Source organism: Globicephala melas, chromosome 10 (genome assembly GCF_963455315.2).
Source record: "Globicephala melas chromosome 10, mGloMel1.2, whole genome shotgun sequence".
Lineage (NCBI taxonomy): Eukaryota > Metazoa > Chordata > Mammalia > Artiodactyla > Delphinidae > Globicephala > Globicephala melas.
This window is the reverse complement of record NC_083323.1, coordinates 11,098,118-11,118,918: the sequence shown is the minus strand read 5'-3', so window position 1 is coordinate 11,118,918 and position 20,801 is coordinate 11,098,118. Positions and strand designations below refer to the sequence as shown.

The 20,801-nt window shown below is 52.1% G+C and overlaps 1 protein-coding gene across 5 annotated transcripts; it reads right to left on the bottom strand.

The window, feature by feature from the left end:
- Positions 1-1,721: 1,721 nt before the first annotated feature.
- On the bottom strand, positions 1,722-20,711 carry IFT27 (intraflagellar transport 27). 5 transcript variants are annotated; one of them, XM_060305927.2, is made up of 7 exons: positions 20,291-20,711; positions 13,391-13,470; positions 13,004-13,063; positions 11,295-11,402; positions 9,235-9,352; positions 8,210-8,319; positions 1,722-1,949 (listed from the first exon to the last, which is right to left on the bottom strand). In XM_060305927.2, exons 1-7 carry the CDS (start codon positions 20,322-20,324, stop codon positions 1,851-1,853), a joined length of 609 nt encoding a protein of 202 aa, XP_060161910.1. In that variant the 5' UTR covers positions 20,325-20,711; the 3' UTR covers positions 1,722-1,850. The 5 variants fall into 5 exon arrangements, with proteins under 5 accessions (XP_060161910.1, XP_030711948.1, XP_060161908.1 ...); XM_030856088.3 differs by having other exon boundaries at positions 11,343-11,402; XM_060305924.2 differs by having other exon boundaries at positions 1,789-1,949; positions 8,210-8,376; positions 11,339-11,402; positions 20,291-20,464.
- Between the last annotated feature and the right edge of the window lie 90 nt (positions 20,712-20,801).

The window sequence follows — 20,801 nt, the reverse complement described above, 5'->3', positions numbered from 1 at the left end:
CTAGGGGATGCGTGTCAAGCTCCCCCAAGGACGCCCTCAACACCCTGTCCCTGCAGTTGGCACCAGGCTCCTGCAGCTCTGCGAGCATGCAGCTGGGGAGCAAGGTGCCAGCCTCCTCTTCTCGGCTGTCTCGTCTTAGGAGGATTCTCCTGGGGTCTCCAGTGCCTGGTTCTGGGGGTGGGGCCGGAGAGGGAGTGGTACCCATCCACCAACACTGTCCACCCTCACTCCCCCCTCCTCTTGACCACTCGATCTTCTTATATAAACAGCAAAGAGCAAGGAGTGGAGAGGCGAGGCAGCTCCAGGATGCCCCGGGGAAGGTGTCTGGCCCCAGCCTTTTGTGATCTCTTTAGGAAGTGGGTTTCTTAGCATCTCTTTGGCCACAGCCTTGGGTCCCAGTAACCAATTCTGGGGCAACTGGAAATGTCCCCTCCGTGTCTCCTTGGTTGTTTACTGTAGATCTTCCCTTCCAGAACATGGGCCCAGAGACCCACAGCTTGACGTGACCAGTGCCTAGGAAAATGCCCGGCAAATTGCAGGCCCTTATCTTCCGAAAGAAAAGACTCACTGGGAAGATGGCTGTGGTTACAGTGAGTTTGTGTTGAGAAGCAACAGGAGGGGGGATGGCAGGGGCCTGAGGTGGTCGATACGTGGCCGATGCCCTTCACGTGTTATCTCACTTCTCACAGTGACCTCGAGGGGCAACCGAGCCACCACCTCCACTTCCTCCCGGCCAAGCTCAGGCGGATGCAGGGAGGCGGCGGCTGTGGGCCGGGCTCTGGCGTCCATGATCCTGACTCTGGTTCCTCAGTTGTAAAAGTGGGACGGCGAGACTCCACGTTGTAAGGGTTAAATTAGCTAATACGTGTAACGTGCTCAGCTCATGTAGAGACATGGCAGGTCATAAACAGGAACCAGAGTTAATTTCCATTATGACTGCTATCACTGGGACAGACCCAGAATCTGCCTACCGCCAAAGCCAGCACCCTGCACAGCACCCCCACTCCCACCAAGAGGGCGACTGAAAGAGGGTGATGACCCTCTGGGGCCCTGGAGCTGAAAGGAGCTGAGACCCCCGGGTGAGGGTGACAGTCAATGCCAGACCTCGGCCTGCAGCCCTGATGTAAGGGGCGACGAGGAACTTCTATGGGTCTTCAATCAGGGGAGTGAAATGATGAAAGTGGTGTTTTAGGAAGATTAATCTGGCAGCAGAGACAGGATGGAAAACAGTCAAGCTCAGTGCAAAGAATTATGACCGCTTCCCGGCTTGCTGAGAGGAGGGTCATTAAAGGAAAGTGGCCTTGTTCTTGGCTCCCTGGGTGCCAAGCTCAGGGTTCCCGGCAGCTGGGAGGGGCTGGGTCTTTATCAAGAAGAGGCACCCAGGGCAGCCGGCAGGGGGCACTGTTTTTGCCAGGGACAGTAGCCATCACCAGGGAGCTCTGGCTGAGGAGCAAGGTGGACAGCGGGACAGGCAGCAAAGTCGAATCTGCTAGAATAAGGAGAGGGCCATCAGCCCCCTGGCCACATGGCAGATTCCAAGCTGAGCACCTCAACTACGGCATGGGGTGGGCTCTTGCGGGGAGGTCCTTCGGGGAGGGCAGGACACCCACTGTCACAGGCACCAGCTCCCACCACGGGAAGCTGCTCTGGAAGCAGCAGGCAAAGTGTAAAGTGGCACCAGGGCTGCCCCGACCAAGAGCGGAATGAGCTGCTGCTTCTCCATTTTTCTCATTTTATTTAAAGCTGTCACGATAGATTGGAAGGGCTCAGGCCACTCTATCTTCTCCCATCTCCCGAGGAGACGGAGCCCGCGGCCAGGTTCCAGCGCGGGGAATGGTCCAGCCAGCCCCTCACACCAGCGCCTGGAAAACCTCCAGCTTCTCCCGGTACAGGTGGTGAAACTGCTTGGCCAGGTAGTGGAAGGGGGCTTTGTAGTTTTCCATCTCCTTCTGGAGAGACAAATTGAAGAAGTCAGTTGGTTGGTTTTAGGACTGTCACAGAGAGCTGGCATCGCCCGCTCTTCCCTCCTGCCAGGTGCTCCGCCCTCTGCCCCAACTTCTCCTTCCCACCACCCCCACCACTCAGGGCAGCTACTACCATTCGTCCCGTTTTACAAGAAGGAAACTGAGACGTGGAGAGGTTGAGGTCACGTGCCGAAAGCCACACACTTGCCCGTGATGGAGCTGGGTCTGAACCTAGACCTGTTCCTGCAGAGCCTGTACTTTTAGCCACTCTCACTCTGTGTGTGACAGGATGTTAAAATGAGACTCTTTCTTGCTTAGTTTTGACTGAGGCCCCAAAGGTCAAAGCAAAACAACCGATGGCAAGGACCTCCACACTCTGGAGGGAGGAGCAGACAGGGTGGAGGTCGGGGAGCGCTGTGGCATTTCCCCCAGGATGCGGGTGCTTCTCCCTCATCCTGAGGTCAGTGGGAGGGTCCCAAGAGGAAGCCTGCAGCCCGGGGACTCAGGCCAGTGCTGGACCCGGGCCTGGGAAGCATCAGGGTGAGGCTGGGGTTGGCTGTCTGGATGGCCAAGCAGGAGAGTGCAGACTGGGGATGGCCTGCAATGCCTCCTCTGTCAAACTGGGGCTGCAGTAACGCTTCCCTGGACCAGCGGCGGGCCCAGCGGAAGCCCAGCCTGGAGCTGTCTTAAAGGGAGTCCGCGGGGACAGCCTCCAGGAGGGTGATGGCTCCCAACAAGAATGGACGGCCTGGAATTGAGGTCACAGGAAAGGTGAGGAGGTGTCCTAGCCTGAGGAGGTGTCACCTGTGAGGTGGAAGCCGCAGGTGAGAAAGCGCCCCTGATGGGCGCAGGGAGGGCATCTCTGACACCTGGCAAGTCCAGAGGGGCCACAGCAGGTCCCAGCAGAAGCGAGCTGGTGGGGAAGCACAGGTCCAGAAACACAGATGCAGCAGCCTGGCCCTGCTTCCCACAGCAGGCTCAGGAGGCGAAGCTGACTTTACGAATTCTGACAGTCACTCAGCACTGGGCATTTTAATAAGTGAAATCATGAATAATTTTGTGACTAAAGGTGACCAAAGGATGTTTTTATTATCTGAGAGAGATCAGAAAAGTTCTGGAACTTGCCCTAGGTTTTCTTCATCTGGAAGGAAGAACCAGCCCTATAGGGTGAGCCTGACAGGCTCTGGGAGAAAGAAAATGGTACCCTCTCCACTTAGCTATCGTTTCTCACTCTCTATGTGCGCATCCACGGGTATTTTCAATTTTTTTTAAAGAAATAAGTTGGCAGAAGAAAGCACCCACTACTTTCAAGACAGTAGCTCAAACTATGAATGCACAAGAGCCTGTGTGTATGGATTTTCAAACAATCCGTAGCTGGCGGCAAAAGTGCAGCCTTGATAAGAGGTAATGAAGTATCCCCAACAAAACGGAAGGATTTCCAAACCAAAGGATGGAAGGAAGTCGTCAAGCTCAGTGCCTTTGTTTTCTAGACAGCAGTCTGGGGCCCAGGGGTGCAGCGGCCCAGCTGTTTTACGCAGAGCCCAGTCTAGAATTCAGATGCCCCACATTTGAGAAGAGCAGCCTTTTCACTCTGCCAGCTGGGGTGACAGAAGCGCGCAAAAGGAAACCAGTTCCTGCAGAAAGTTACCGGACTTCCTGTCCCCAGGGTGGAGGAGAGAAGTCACCAAGAGCAGAACCAGAGGCGGCAGTGCTGAGAGGGTGCTGAGAAATGAGAGGACAGCTGGTGGCCCAGACGAGTGTCTATACTCAACTCATGACTGCCAAGGACCGGAAGGCTGTCACTCTTCAGCAGGACGTAAGAAGAATAACTCAGTTATATTTGCAAGACATTTTTGACTGTACAGAGCATAACGTCCTAGGCTACGCCAAAGTCAAATAGCAAAACGTTACGTCAGTTGCAAGTATAGTTAAGCATTGAATGGGAAGAGAATGAGGACTGCAAGGCACATGCACAAGGATTTCTAACTGAGTCTGAAAGCTCTTGAAAGCCAGATCTTCGGAGAACGCAACATAAGAAGTAGGGAATTCAATGGAGGCAAGTCTCTTTATACACATGGAGTGCTCCTGAAATAGCAGATGTAAACAGAACCGTTTTCCAAATGCATTAGGAGGGCTTGCTAATGATAGGAATGCTTTTGTTAAATGATGAATCATAATCTTGCTGACATCGTTTGACAGCTGTAGAGTAGGTCTGCTCTGCGTGAAGAATCTTCAGAGCGGGCTCAGACTAGTGCTTAATCTGGCCTAGAATTCTGCCCCTGAGACTCCCAAAGTAGGCTCTGTGGGAGGCCAGAGCCCCTTCTAGAAGGTTATCAAGCTGGACAGGCTGGCCTGTGTTCTAGTTCTGGTTCCACTGCTCATTAGCTGGGCAACCAGGGAAAGCAACACAGTCTGAGTCTGTTTGTCATCAGTGAGATACGGATAGCAGCAGGACTGCTGGAAGCCTAAATAGATAATGTGTGCAAGACACTTAGCACACAGTAGGTGCTCAACAAACCTCAGTTCCCTTCCCCTCACCTTCCTGCAAGGGAAGCCATCCCTATGGATCTTCCCTGAACTCGCTTTTATTTAATACTGTCCAACTTCTTGCAGTAATAAACAATGCGTTTTAACTGCTGTTTGAAGAAATGCTCTTAAATTTTTTTGGTGTGAAAATGCCAAATATTGAGGGGTGTTAGAAAGTCAAAGAGAAACCACAAAGACCTCGAATAGCCAAAGTAATCCTGAAAGAGAACAAAGTTGGAGGCATCACATTTTTTGATTTCAAACCCTATTACAAAGCTATAATAATCAAAACAATACGGTCCTGGCATAAAAACAGACACGAAGACCGATGGAACAGAATTGAGAGCCCAGAAATAATTGCCCCACATATACGGTCATCTAATATTTGACAGTGGAGTCAGGAATACTCAATGGAGAAAAGATAATCTCTTCAATAAATGGTGCTGGGAAAACTGGATATTCACATGCAAAAGGATGACACTGGATTCCTATTTTACACCTCCCAGAAATTAACTCAAAATGGATTAAACAGTTGAACTTAAGACCTGAAACCAAAAAAACTCCTAGAAGAAAACACTGGGAAAAAGATCCTTGTCAGTAGTTTTGGCAATAATTTTATGAATATGACAACAAAAGCACAAGCAACAAAAGCATAAATCAATAAGTGGGACTACACCAACCAGAAAGCTTCTGCACAGCAAGGGAAACCATCAACAAAATGAAAAGGCAACCTGCAGAATGAGAGAAAATATTTGCAAACCACACATCTGATAAGGGGTTGATATCCAAAACATACAAGGAATTTGTGCAACTCAACAGCAAAAACACAAATACTCTGATTAAAAAATGGGCAAAGGACGAATAACAGATATTTTTACAAAGAAGATACTTGAACGGCCAACAAGTACCTGAAAAGGTACTCATAATTATTAACCGTCAGGGAAATGCAAATCAACCACAATGAGATGTCACCTCACACCTGTGAGGATGGCGATCATCAAAAAGACAAGAGGTAAGTGTTGGTAAGGATGTGGAGAAAAGGGAACCCTTGTGCACTGTTGGTGGGTATGAAAATTGGTGCAGCCACTATGGAAAACAGTATGGAGGTTCCTCAAAAATTAAAAATAGAGCTGCCACATGATCCGGCAATCCCACTTCTGAGTGTGTAACCAAAGGAAACGAAGTCACTTCCTTGGAGAGAGAGCTGCATCCCCATCTTCACTGCCAAGAGAATAGTCATGACAGTAGTCAAGACATGGAAACAATCTGAGTGTACACTGATGAATGAATGGATAGAGACAATGTGGTACACACACACACACACATGAATACTATTCAGCCATAAAAAAGATGGAAATCCTGCCACTTGTGACGACGTGGATGAACCCTGAGGATATTAAGTGAAATAAGCCAGCCGAGAAAGATAAATATTGTTATGTTCTCACTTATGTGTGGAATCTAAGAAAAAACAAACTCAGAAACAGAGAGTAGACTGGTGGTTGCCAGGGGCGGTGGGGACGGGGGTGGGAGAAACGGGTGAAAGTGGTCAAAGGGTACAAAACCTCCAGTTTAAAAATGAGTATGTTCTGGGGACGGAATTATAAAGAAAAAAGAAAGTCAAATGGCCATGTAGGTACCTCCTTTAGGTCTGCAGGACAATTATGGCTGCATTTAGAAAGAGAGGAGGAGATGGGCTTGGTGTCAGGACTTGGCTGCGTTTCAAATGGCATTTGGTTATATCTCCTTTTTAATTACAGCTTTCTTAACCGAGCTGCCGGGTGGTGCTTAGTCGCCCCCATCAACTCAGGGGGCGACTAGTTAACCTGCACAGTTAATACCAAGTGCTTAACTGCAGCCTCGTCAGACATCATTTATACCCTCCCGTTTCAATCGTGTAGTGGCAAACACCTAACCAGAGTTTAAACATGCAGCCCAGTGGCCTTTGGTGATGGAAGTGTTGGGAGTGGGTGTTAATTTCTGAGTTCCGTCAAGAGTTCCAGGGAACGTGGATATTGGGGTAAGGAGGCAACTTCATAAATGTGAATGGAGGAGGACGGAATAGGAAGATAATGTTTGCTGTGGGTGGTACAGCTCACTGCTTTGCTCAAAGGTGTCCTGCATAAGAGATGGGCAACCCTCTATATAGTAAAAGCCTGCTAATTGGAACTTCACTAATTTAGCATTTGTGATCAACTGGACCAGAGGCAAAACTGACATTTATCTCTGCACAATCTAGGAATACAAGGATTTAGTGAGTAATAATAGCATAAATGAGATTACTAGAGGGAATATTTATATTTAAAAAAGCTAACATTGACTGAGCATTTACTATGCCTCAGACCTCGTGCTAAGTGCTTTTATATTCACCATCTGACTTAATTCCCATATCTATTACTCAATGAGGGATATATTTTACTATTCCCACTTTATAGGTGAGGAAACTGAAGCACCAACAGGTTAAGTAACACAACGAGCGGCCCACAGCTAGTCCCGCTATTCACCATCGGAGGTCAGAGCACCTGCCTGCACTCGCTGCTTTCTCTAAGGAAGCATGCCGCTTTGAGGGGGTTTAAGAAATTCACGTCCATACGGCAACTGAATAGCAGCATTTGTCAAATTTCACAGATGCGACAACAAGGGTGCCTGTAGCTTAAGGAGAGTTTGAGTAGAAAACGACCTCAGGGCTATTTGTTAAGTAGCCCACTGACTCTCTGGGAGGACCAAGGAATCAGTCGGGGCCGGAGGCCACAAGGCCAGGAATGAAGTCCACGTTACCGCCATGGACGTTTCAGGCAGCGCCGATGGCAAGTCTCCCCAGCGACCCCAGGAAGGAGCACTGCAGCTGGCACCTTGGATCCTGCTGGCTCTGAAGTGGGCGTTTCTGGGCGGCTCCCGCAGGGGGAGGTGTATTCTCTTGACCCCCTTCCATAGTAGCACACGAGTGTTTCTGATTGGTGTAGCCTGGGTCACGCCCCTTCCATAGTAGCACACGAGTGTTTCTGATTGGTGTAGCCTGGGTCACGTGCCTGCACCCTGGCTGCAGGGAGGCTGGGACCTCAGAACTCCCCACATAGGAGGGAGCTTCCCACAATACTCTGAACATGCCCAAATCATGATTATCGGGTACTGAAGGGGCCGGGAACAAATCCCTCTGACCGTCCCCCTTCCCAAGGGCTCTTGCTGAATATACCAGAGACACTCTGTGGCCTGGTGTCACACTGGGGCTGCGGCACGGTGGGGGCACGGAGCACGGGAACCAGAAGTCAGGGATCCTAGTCCTGGCTCAACCCTTCGTGAGTCAGCGTGACTCACGGGCCAGTCACTTCACCCCGACACTAAGTGGGCAATGGGGGCCAGCTCCTGGATCATGGGGCTGATTTTGAGAGTCTATGAAATAGTGTGCCGACAACACTGTAACCCAAGATGTCTCATGCCAACATCAAGTGTCTCTGTAACTGAACACAGTACACTTGTGTTTCTTCCTAATTGAGATGTAGCTTTTCCCAGGGCCGGCTGGCTGGCTGATCTGCTTGTTCGTAACCCACGAGTGACTCCTGCTATACTGAGAAGAGATCTTGGGCTAAGGGTGTAAACATCAGCTCCGAATCAGGCTCTGCATATGGTGGACTAACAACTCGATGCATGGGAGGTCATGTGAGAAACCGCTTCCAGCCGAGGTCTGCTCCAGACTTGGCTACGGTGCAGGCGGAAATACTTACCACGGATGTTTCAAAACATTCCAGGCCTTGGCCCAGTGCCCATGCCCGGGTCTGGGCCGACTCCACCACTCGCCTGCTGGCCAGGTCTGTCTTGTTCCCCACCAGTACACCTGCTCGAGAGAAACAATCGGAGCGTCGCATTTAACCGTGGCCGTCTGGGAGGACAGCTGGAGAGAGAAAAGAGCAAGCAGCCTAATTCTGAGGTGTGTAAAACCTCATCTGAGAGAGGCTCCCTGATCCGAGGTGATGAGCACGACCGGAGACCCCGCACCGGCCCCCGAGGGCCGCAGCGGAGCGGGAGGCCGGCCCTTTGCACCTGCAGCTTTCGCTCAGCCCCTCTGCTAGACCTCCTGGCTACCTGTCCGCCTCCTCTCCCTCAGGCTGCAAACCGTGAAGGCGAGGACCAAACTGATGTGAGCATTTGCGATCACTTCTAGCACATGGAGCAAACTTTCAAAACGGTCATTAACGCTAATCTGAGGGCTGGGCTCAGAGTCAGGCATTCAGAGGTAATTTGGTTCTGTTGCCAGCTGCATCCGCTGCGGCTAATTTTTGAGCCTGTCTCTGGAGATCGCTTTCCCTGGTCTCTAATGAGGAGAATTTGTTGATCTCACATAGGGATGAAAAATAAACTGATTGAGAGCATTCAGAAGTGAAAACGGGCCTTGCATGTTTACTGGTGCCCCACATACAGGAGAAAATGAGGACTGCTTCCCTGGGGTTAGCTTTCCGGAAATAACAACTCATATTCCTATCACAGCACCTTCCCCCTCGTTATCCTGAGTCACCCCGTAACCCTGCCGGGGGGGCGTCAGCAGGCCCATTTTATAGACTCACAGAGGTGGGGCAACTCACTGAGGTTTCCGTGGTTGCTGAGGCAGAGTCAGGGTACGGTCTAGATCGTCACACTCAAAAGACCAGGGCACCCTTTTCCTGCACCCACAGCCATTTCTGCAGTGACCTTGTGCTCTTGAACTTGAAGGTCAGAGGTGCTGCTGGGAACCCCGGATGCCTGCAGCTCGTACCTGGGAGGGTGGCGCCTGGCATCTGTGACCGAGCCTTCTCCAGCCACTTGCTGCAGTTGCTGAAGGACTGCTCGTTGGTCACGTCGTAGACGAGACACAAGACGTTGGGACTCTCCCACTGTGCAAGGGGGACAGGATGGGGACACGTCACTGACAGCGAAAGTGACTTCTAGACTGGGAGGAAATGTGGCCTTCTAAGGGAAGGGACACGTGGGCAGAGGGAAGTGAAAAATTCTAAAGGGGATGTGAATCAGAAAACAGAGCCACATCCACAGAAGAAAAGGATTCACCCACAGGAATGAATGGGAGGGCTGGGCGAAGTGGCGGGGAAGGCCTAGGTCTGGGATGGCGACGGTGAGGGTGAGAGCTCGCATCCGTGCCAGGCGTTTTCTGGGCATCATCGTGAAACCCCCCAGCTTTGCAGGGCTGGTCTGAAGACCCCTACTGTGTAGCTGAAGAAACTTAGTTCAGCGAGGGTAACTGACTTGCCCAAGTCACGCGGGCTTTAAACACCAGGGTGGGGCTGAGGCTTTTCTCTACCCAGAAACGCTTTGCCTGCCCCAGTTCCATCAACTCATTCTTCTACTCATTCTCATAGAGGGCCCACTATTACGCAAGGTGATATGTTTTCTGCTTTGCAGGCCTGAAAGAGCATCCTTTTTTCATTAGCCACTCCCTGGAAGCTGGTTTGCATACATTTTCCTAATAAGGGCCGGCTTTTCAAAAGGCAAAGGGCACTTTCTGCTTCTCCTGCAGCGTATCAGCCCTAATCCAAACCAGACCAGCAACTGCACAGGGTTCGCTGTCCCAATGAAGAAGCAGTGCTATGCTCTCAGGGGCTGGCGCCTTCAGGGGCTGCTCAGACCCCTGGGCCATCCTGCTGCCTGGCACGGGGCCGCGGGGCAGCCCTGATAGGCTGTGAGGCTAGTCCTGGTGCGTGTGACTCTTGGCGATGCCCCGGTCTCTGGGGACCCCCATCCTGCACAATTAGAGGCTGGTTCATCTCTGGGGTGTTGTCACCTCCCAGGGTGTGAGGGAGAATCCTTTTCCCTCCAGCTGTCCTTGGAAGGCGAGCCCAGAACTGGCTCTGGAGGCCTCACCCTCCTGCCCCTGAGGCAACACTGCCTCCCCTCCTGGACGTGCCCAGGATGGGAGGAGCTTGGATTAAACTGATGATCCCTTCACACCTTCACTCCACAGACTACAGAGCTCTAGCTAGAGTCACACTGACTACCCCTGTGCACACGCAGGAGAGACCTCCTTCCTCCAGGCCCCAGTGAGGGGACCCAGCATGGGCAGCGTGTGACCCTGACTTGTCTAGACACATCATCTCCTCCGCGGGGCAGCGCCGGACAGTGTACGAGGGAGCCGCGTGGGAAAACACCAAGAACTGATGTGTGAGGCCAGCCCTGTGTGAAATTACCATCATTAGATCTATTTCTCTTAGGCGAAAAAAAAGGGTGGCAGCAAACAGTTTCTATTAAAATGTAGCTGTTCTTGGAAAGGCAGGGGAGGGCCCTGGAGACCTCAAACCTTCTAAGTAGCTCACTGGCCCACATTAGCAGAACCGTTACCTTGGAAGGTACAGCAAGCTGGATCCTAAGAGGAAGGCTGGGAGGGCTGGAGGAGCCTGGGCGGCAGCAGGGGCAGGTCCCAGAGCAATCCTAGGTGGGCCCAGGGGGTGGGCTGGGAAGGTAAGCCTCACTGTGGGGCCTCTAGGGCACCCCCTAGCGGGGAAGGAAATCTTTGCTCCAGACCCAGGAGGCAGAGGAGGGCTGAAAGAACACCCCCAGGAGGGGGTTGCTCCAGAGAAGGGAGGCCCCGGAGTGGGGGGCTGCGAGGACCGAGGTGCACAGCTCTGGTGCATTGGGAGTCAGCCATTCCAGGGCCGGGGGGGGGAGAAGCAATCACGAATCACATGCAAGAGCTGCTCCTACCTGCCAAGGGGCCACCGACCCCAAGGCTGGGAGGAACGCCCCTTACAGGATGTTGCCATGGTAGCTTCTCCTGGTGGCTGCAGTGAAGTGAAATTCCTGTGAGGGCATTGTTAAGGGGCAAACCTTTGGCGGGAGGTGGTGGTGATAGGAAAAAGACTGAATCCTACTCGCCAGTTTATCCAGCATTTCAGAAAACAGCTCCTTGCCGGCCGAGTCAAGAATGAAGAGTTCCTGGAATCAGAAAGACAGGTCCCAGGAAAGCCTGCACGTGGGGAAACCCGTCTGCAAATCCCCGCTAGGACTCCCGGCGCACCTTCGGGGTGACACACGCATGCGCACGCGCACACACATTTGTCTTGTGTCCGAGGCACGAGGAAGACGGCGGGAGGAGGAGCAACGGTCTCCCACCCCAACTGGCTCTTTCTGGGCGGCATCTCACCCCTCCTAACCCCGAGTGCAAAAATACCAGGAACAAGCCGACTTCCCACCTGGCAGAACAGAATGCTAGACAGGCTGACAAGTGCTCTGTTTTCCAAAAGGGCATTCTGCACTTTGTTAACGAAATTGATTTTCACATCTTAAAACGATCCTTTTTAAAGGAGGTCACCGAGGAGGCCTGGGGAAGGCATTTAAAGCAGGACAGTCTGTCATGGTTCTGGGTGGCTGCGGTGTGAGTCTAGCAGAGGGCGCAGGATGACCCTTCCTGCCCGTGTCCGAACCTTCACCGGCCCAGGTGAGAGCCCCTCCCCAATGCTGCCATTCCAGGAAGTCTCCCCTAAGTTCCCCGTTAATTTCCTGCTGGCTCGGGCCTCTGGCTCATGCCGTCTGAAGGTCAGCGACCTCCTCTGCTTTGCACATTGGCCGTCGGTGCATTCATCTTACCCCTTCTCACTGTATCCAGGGTACTTAAAATTGCTTTTTGCTCATGGACCTCTTTAAGAATCTAGCAATTCTCAAGGCTTCTCTCCAGAAAAGCACATGCAAACCTAGCATCTTGCAATTCAATTTCAAGGGTCGACGCTTCCCACAGAGGGACCCAGGTTAGGAACCTCAATACTCGGTAAGTTCTGAGGGTAAGATCCAGAGCCCAGCCTTCCTCACGTCTTCTTCCTCATCCCTTCCATACGATGCTTCCCGTGTTCCCCCCAGCCTGTTCCTGAATGCTCAGACAAGTCTAGGCCAAGTCCTGGCACTTTTAGGTAGCTAGTCAGACATGGGTGGGTCTTGCCCCATCGTGGATGGGGTCATCTTTCCCTCCCCAACCTGGACACTAGTGATCAGAACCCACCCAGAGATCCTCCCTCTTCTAGTCAAGGACCACCAGCCTTATCAGGACCAAGCAAGATAAACCTACCAGCACAGGTCGGTGCAGGTGCACCAAGACCTAAAAGGTGCCTCAAGGTAACCTGGGGTTCATTATGCCGTATTTGTAATTCATTAGCATTGTGGTTTGGCTGCTCGTGCGCAAGCGCCTGTGCACTAGGAGAAAAGTTACGGGACCTAAAGCTGTCAATCAACTTGTCAGTCAAATGACGCAGGACACAGGGAGGGACCACCACTCTCAAAAGCCCAACCCTACCCCACTGCGGGCTGCTTCTGGTTTCCAGACAGCCCACTCTCATTCGTTCTTGGGAGTGCACTCTTGCTCTGCTTAAGAAAACTCTTAGTACTTAAAACCATTCTATGTCTCTCGACTGAAATCTCTCCCTTGAGAAGGCAAGAACGGAGGAAATCACTGCCCTGGTGACAGCACTGCCTCGCTCCGTGACCACGGAGCCCTCGGGCGCAGCTGGGGCAGCACTGAGCCCCCTTGGGGCAAGGGCACCACTCACCACACTGTCCCCTGTGTCAGGGACTGGCACCGTCTTCACCACCAGATCCACCCCTGTTGTCTGTGGAGGAAAAGGGAGAACACGCATGTCAGGGGTCCCAAGGGGATGCATGTCTCCGGCTCCAGTGTCTGTGCTCTGGACTCACTTCTGGTGTGGAAGTCAGAGACGCCCTAGTCTCATCCAACCCCCTGCCCACGAGCGAACTGTACACGGTGACCAGCCAACCACCGGCCAGTCTGCTCCACACACTGCCCCGTGCCCCGTGGCTTATGGCCGTACGGTCAGGCCTCTTAGGGCTTCTTAAGGACATTTGGAAAGTCGCTGCCCCAGGGTTATCTGATCACTTGTCTTTAAGCCCCCGCCAGGCCTATGATGCCCACATCTCACCAGGGTGTAGTTCTTCTGGAAATGGGCTCCGTCGCTGCGGAAGATCTGGGCCAGGGCGGTCTTGCCCACGGTTGGGTCTCCTGTGAGATCAGAGCAGAAGAAAAACACCGCTTTCATCCTAAGCTGACTGGAGGCTCTCCCATTCCAGAACACTGGTCTAGAAACCGAAAACCTCAATGAGTTCTCAGGGAAAAGGTGATTGATTCTCAAGGGAACTTGCTCCGGGGTCGCTGGCAGGGCAGCGGGTCTGTGAGACCAATCTTCCAAACCCATGATGGCCAGTCTCTTTTCTTCCGGGCTAATCCTTTCATCTACAGAAGCCCACCCAGAAGGTAACAGAGCTGAAGGAGGGCTTCTGAGCATTGGAAATAGAACTGACACTCTTCCACTGAAACACACCCGACGGGGAAAACCTGTCCCTTTCAAACTTGAAATTACTTTGAAGTCTTGAAGGTAAGGAAGTGTGTGACCAGGTACAGACTTACAGGTTCAGTTCTCTAATGGAACCACTTTGAGTTTACAGCGTCCATCCTGAGAATCCTGCATACTTTTCTGGGGTGGGGGGGAGAGGGGGAGAGTTGGGTGGGTTTCTACATTTAGGAGAAACAAAACGTCGGGGGCTACATTTGCCATCCTGAAGCCCATTTCCAAGTGACATTTTCCACCTCCACCTCCTGGTAACCCATCTGCGACCACTGCAGGCCCATCTTCCCAGGGCCTCTCCTCTAAGTCTATCGGCAACAGCCACTGGTTCCTCTAAGCCCGTCTCATACCTACCGGCTCCATCTTCTCGGCTTTCCTTTGTTGTTGGAGAGCCCCATAAACTGGTACCTGGAAACTAAAGATCTATGTCACAGTTTCAAGTCTGAGACCTGGACCTTTCACAAGGTGGTCAGGGGCAATTTATTCTGGAGTTCTCTCCGGGCCCCCAAGGGTGCTGGAGGCTCTCCGTGCCCATCCTTAATTCTCCTGCACTCTCCCCACGTCCCCACCGGTGGCTCTGCGTGGCTTCCTTTGATACCACACTGTGTTCATCTACAAGACCTTTTCCACCTTGAGAGTCTCACACTGATTCTCCCTCCATCACCCAGCGCCCTGGCAGAACACCTGTCTGCTGCTTTCTCACCCCCTTGATCCTCAGCAAAATCACCACGCTCGCATCCTTCTGCCTTGCGTCCCTCGATGCAATCGTCTCACCTTCACCCCGTTTTACAGGCGGCTTCAACTCGCCTCTTTACTTGACTCCTCGATAGCCTGCCGCCCTGTTCACTTTTCAGTTTTGACTTTTCTCACCTATAATTTTCTCTTGGGAGATAATTATTTGCCTACTTGTGGCATTTCATTTCACGTTAACTCCTCCAGGTCTGAGTGAGCTAGTCAGGTCTTGCTTTTCTCTTTGCCTCTGTCATGGACCCATTCATACAATCTCATTCGCTCCTTCCCAGCCCCCAGGTCCCAGCCTTCACCCCCTGCCCCCCCGGGGACTATCATTAACCTCATTTGACAGATGAAGATATTGAGGCTTAGAGAAGTTGGGTAACCTGCCTAGGATTCCAACATGGCCCTCTCTCCGCCAGATCCCACTCCTCTCCTAGAGCTCAGGGACCCTTCTGACCCATTTCTAACACTGCCCCTGCAGGTCTTCATCCCCGCAGCCTTCCGGGACACCGGGGGGGACCGTGGGCTGGACTTTCACCGGGTACCCATCCAACTCAGGGCAAACAGAGCACATCTTGTGCGATGACTGCATCCACCCTCCCGACTTCAATTTTGCCACTGAATCCGGTTGGAAACTGGCTCTTCCCGCTTGTGAAATTCCCTACAGATTTGTTCCGGCTAATTTCATAACTCTTGCTTCCGACTGTCAGTCAGAGTCACCCACACTTCTGGAAAACCCCCTGTGTCGGCTGAGGAGGGAGCCGAGCGAGCCCAGGAAGGCGAGACCACTGATAAAACACATGTGCAGGGCAACAAGATGACAAGTGCAAATTCAAAGAGCACAAGCTGAGAATCGAGGCGTCTGAGGGTGCGGGGAGGAGAGAAGCTGATGAGGGCTTTCGTCAGCGGGGAGGACTTCCCTGGAGGAGGCTGAGCCCAGGGGTGACGGCGGGGGGGGGTGCTCTGCTTGCTGGAGAGGGTACCATCTGCAAGGGCACGATGCGAGGTCACCTGCGACCTCATAGTCGCCAAGCCCAGGGGTTTTTCCTCAGCTCTCACGCTCCCCGATGCCTCTGAAGCAGCATCCCGCCCCCGGCAGCCCTCTGGCCCCGGGGACCCTGCACCGGCCTGGTCCTCCGGCTGCTCTGCCTGCCTCCCAGATGTGGACACTCCTGTGGGCCTGTCCTTGGTCCTCTGTTCCCATCTACTCGGTCCCACTTACTCTCGTTACCTCGACCGTCACTTCTCGTGCCAGGATCCCTCTCCCAAGCTTTGTGTTTCCCACACCCTATGGGTGTTTCCACTGGAACGTCAGGCTTCCCACCGGATCTCAGTGCCCACAGCCAGGCTGGGTCCCGAGCAGTCTCGCCCATTTATCTTACTTGTTCTCTTCACCACTCTCGATGTCCCCAGACTTCACCCACGGTCACCTCTGAAGGCTCCTTTTCCTTCCTCCCAAGTCCAGTCAGCCTCTTCTTTCCTTACATCATTCTCTGTGTCTCCAGCCCGCATCTCCTTTGTTGTCATGACCAACACTGCCCTAGTTACCTCAAACTTCAACCTGGGCTCCTGTCTCAGCCCCGAACCCACCCATCCATGCTCTGCCTTGTGACGCTGGAGCTGGGACTCTGCACACGTTTCTCTTTTGCCAGGATTTCCCGTCAGGCTCTGCCGATGTGAGTTCAAGAGTAAGGCTGGAAGGCTGGGGGCCGGCGGGGGGGGACTTGCTCCTTCCCCTCGGCTTTGCTGTTTCTCTTAGTGTTATCCTACTGATGGCCTTGACCCTGCAGCAAAGGTTAGCCGCTGCCTCCAACTGGGTTTTGTGTTTTTGCACTTCTGGACCAGCCTCAGAGACACCAGCGTCAGCGGGCAGCGTCCCCTTCTCAGAGATCTGCGGCTCAGCTCCCAGCACCCTCCTGCGCTTTGAGGTTCTGACAACCTGCCCTCTTCCCTCTCGTCCCGCAGCCCTGGGATGAGGCTCCTTCCTGCAGTTACTCTCCGTGCTGCCTTACTGTCCCCTTTTGGTCTTTCCAGTCCTCCAGCACCTGTTTAATGAACACCCCACACTAAATCCTCACTGTCGAGATACCTGTGTAGTTTCAGCTTTTTGCCTGGACCCTGCCTCGTGTAGCACTTGGTACCAGGAGTGGCCTCAAGACACAGACCCTCAGGATGGTCTGGAATTGGTTTGGCGGTTTCTCACCCTAAACACGGGGCTGAGCTCCTGGCCAGTGGGCAATGGGTCCTAGTGATGGGTGGCACGTGCTGGCATCACACACTGGGTACCACCCCAGCCAGGCAGTGCCCCCTCCTCAGAGGTCTGGATCCCAGCCCAGGGTTGGGGGAGGTTCTTCTTCAAGCTTCTGACAACCTGACCGCCACCCACCAATTCTGTGTCATCACAACGTTGTCTTCTGGCTTTTTCAGTTCTCTGACACACGCTGAACCAATTCCATATATTAAACTCTCTCTGTTGAAGTGCCTAATGTATTTTCTGTTTTCTTGACTAGGTCTGGACTTAAAACACCTCCCAACTGGCCCTCTCTCCTTTTTGTTTTTCTCCCTGCTCTAACCCACCCTGAGCTTGGCATCAACAGACAGATCTTCATAAAACAGTGCTTTCCTCCGGTGACGCTCTCACACAGAGCCTGTCAAAGGATTCTTTCCGCCGTACGCCCCTCCCCACCTTCCGACTCTGTCTCTGACTATCCCTTACACAAAATCTGGGCTCTACAGTCCTGTTCTCTTGATCCCTGAAAATTCCTCGAAGATAACCTCCTTTCAGGTCACCCTAATCCAAATCCTAATCCTGCCCAGGCTCTGCCAGGCAAAGCTCCAACACGGCCTTCCTGCCCAGCCTCTGAAGGTCGTTTCTCGCTCCTTTGTCTTTACCTGCATGGCGAGTGCAGCTCACTGCTGGTGGCATGAGACTTGACATCAGAGCAGCCCTCCAGGGAGTCAGGTTTATCATCTCCATGTATGTCAAGAGGCAGTAAGCACAGCATGGCACTCAGGGCACGGACTACAGCTCCATCGCTTACGAGCTGTATGACCTTGGGTCAGTAATCTCTCTGGGCCTCAGCTGCCACATCTACAAGATGGGGATAACAGCTTCTATCTCATAGAATTGTTATGAGGATTTAATGAGTTAACATGTACAGTGCCTGATATATATTAAGTAATATTTACGTGATTTGGAAGCACATAAAATATAGATAAATGTTAAGTGTTGTTTTCTCTCCATCTGAATCAGAACAACTAGCAGCTGTGCCTTGAGGTATTTCTCTGGGATCAAAGGGCATTCGATTCCTGTTTCTTGCGTTATAAGCTATTATGCACAGTTCAGCACTTCCTTGAGTGCGGGGGCTGGCTGGGTTCACCCTTGTGCTCCCAGTGCACCTTGCGTGGCAACTCACATATACTAGGTGCTCAGTAACTATGTGGACTGAATAAGCACTTGAATTATCAGGTCCCTCGGTGACTAGTTATGTGAGAGAAAAAAGGCAGATTGACTCCATTTTAAACAGTCGGGGGACTTCCCTGGTGGCGCAGCGGTTAAGAGTTGCGCTCACAATGCAGGGGGCCCGGGTTCAATCCCTGGTCAGGGAACTAGATGCCACGTGCATGCCGCAACCAAGAATTCACATGCCACAACTAAGGAGCCGGTGATCCACAACTAAGGAGCACACGTGCCGCAACTAAGGAGCCCACAAGCCGCAACTAAGGAGCACACCTGCTGCCACTAAGACCTGGCACAACCAAATAAATAAATTAAATAAATATTTTTTAAAATGTGGTGTTTGTTTTAAAAAATAAGATAAAATAAAGAGTTGGCCGGTGAGGGGGTCTGTGTGGTGAGGGTGGGGTGAAGAACGAGGTTTTGATGGGTGGTGGAGGTAGGGCTGTGTGCAGTGATTCATTCTGCTGAGGTCTTTTGGCCCCTGAAAACTTCCAAGAGGAGATAGATACCCTTGGGGCCTCAAAAGGAGGCTTCAGATGGAGGGCTAGGTTGGAGTTCAGGAATGACTTCCTAGGCAGTGGACGAAATCAGGTAAAACTAGTACCTGAGGGTGTGGGTATAAAGAAGGGCAAGGAGTCTCGAGTTGAGGCCTGAGGATGGTAGAGTGTGGGGCTAAGAACAAAGCCCTGGAAATCATATCACCTGAATCTAGATCCCAGCTCAGCCAAATCCAGCTGTGTGACCCAGGGCAAGTGTCCTAACCTCTCTGGGTCTCAGCTGCCCCATCTGTAGAGGAGAATGACAATAATCCTGACCACACAGGGTTGTTGAGATGAGCCGTGGTGAGGGTCTAGCACAGTGCTGACACATAGATGGTGCTCAGTAAGTCAGTCTCGTGATGGGAGTTGATTTAAAAAAGAAATAGGAGAAAGAATAGTCAGAGAGAGAGGCCCATTTAGAAAAAAAAAAAAAATCTAACTTCAGAGAAAAACGATCCCACCTTATCCATGAGGAAACTGAGGCTCAGAGAAGTGCTTTGTCCAAGAGGACACAGCCAATCTGAGGAACAGCAGAATTAATTTTGTTACACAATACTGCCCCCACTGGAAACTAGAGACTGCTCTTGAGAACCACTAATTTCTTTTGCTCAGTATGATACGATTGACTATGGTCAGTCAACTTTCTGCGTGACCCTTTTATTTCCAAATTGGAAAAGTCATTAAAAATACCATCCTTTTTGGTCTGGAAGAGAGGAATCAGAAAAAGGGATCTCTTTTTCCTCTGCATAATTTCTCACTGCTTCTTTCCTGAACTGGTCAGATAAACCCAGAAAGGTCACAAGTTTCCACAGTAACACAAGTTAAGAATTTTGGAGGTAGGAAGTTAGGAATTTTAGGCCGATCTCGGGGTTGAAATCCTGCCTATGACCTTCCTTCGCTAGGGGGTGACCTTGAGCAAGAGACTTCACCTCAGTGCCTCGGTAAAGTCAGAACAATCCGGCACTTACCCCAGGGTGCTACCTACTGTGACAGGATTAAATGAAATGCACGAGCCTGACAAGCAGTAAGGACTCAGGAAAGTACATCTGTGCTCTGTGGTCCCAGGTCCATAATGCAGGCAAATGTTTTTCTAAATGAGCAGTGTGCATGCCACACAGGCATTCATTCGACAAATATTTATTGAGCACTTACTATGTTCTGCATATATGTTCTGGGTGCTTGGGATGTATCAGTCAGCAAAACAAACATTCCCACTTTTGGGGGATTCAACACTTATGTCTTCCTGACCATGAGGCAGCACTGTAACTTTGGATCTTAAAGTCAACACACATAGGTTTTTGTAAACTCTGGTCAACTGTACATTACTGTCTCCTATCCCTGTCTGCATAAGACTGGGGTCAGGAAAAAAATCCCATAAGTAAAGACCACCAAAGTCACTGATGCCTAACTTTGGGGTACAGCACCTGGTTTAGTTGAAGCGCTTATGGTGTGCTTAGCCTCATTTTCTTAACAAGTCTACTCGTCCTGAGTACAGCTCTAATTGGTGACGGTGGTCTCAGAGTATGATAGGGAGTGAAGGAAGCCACCTGGAGCTACAAATGTGCTCTGGAAGATAATTCTTCCACGCCTAATGAAATTTACTCTATCAGTAATTGCATTAACTCGCCTTTGCGAGACAGAAAGGGAAAGAAGGTAGACGATTTACGTGAACAAAAGCTCTCGACAATTTATGAAGTCTCTGGACTCCGGAGACTGTATTCACCCGCAAGTTTTCAGACTCACCTGCCAGGATGCATTTGGCTGCCAGCTTCACCATGGTAACCAACCACCTCCACGGACCAGACAGAAGAGCAGCTGCTGGAGGCGTTGGTGGCCCTGCCTGGGAAGGGGAGTGGGGAGGGCTAGCGCTCAAGGGGCCTGTGACCGCGGTGGGGACAAGGACAATGGGGCCTGGACCCTCCGGACAGCCCGCGGGGAGGATATCGGGCGCTAGGGTCGCAGCGGGGCTCACAGGAGCGCCAGATGGGGCCAGGTTCAAGGCCTCAGAAGGCAGCCTGGAAGGTGCCGGCGAGGCGATGCGGCTCTCGTACTCGGCCCAGCCCCTGGCAGTGCGGTCCGGGAATAGTGACCCAGCAACCCTCCAGCCGCAAGCACGGAGACAGATGCGCTCTCCAGGAAACCATAACCCGCCTGCCCCGCCTCCTCATCGTCGTCCTCCTCCTCGTTGACCGTCGATTGGCTGCCATCAAAAGCTCCCACCCCGAAGGCTCACGGAGACCAGTGGGAGGAGGGG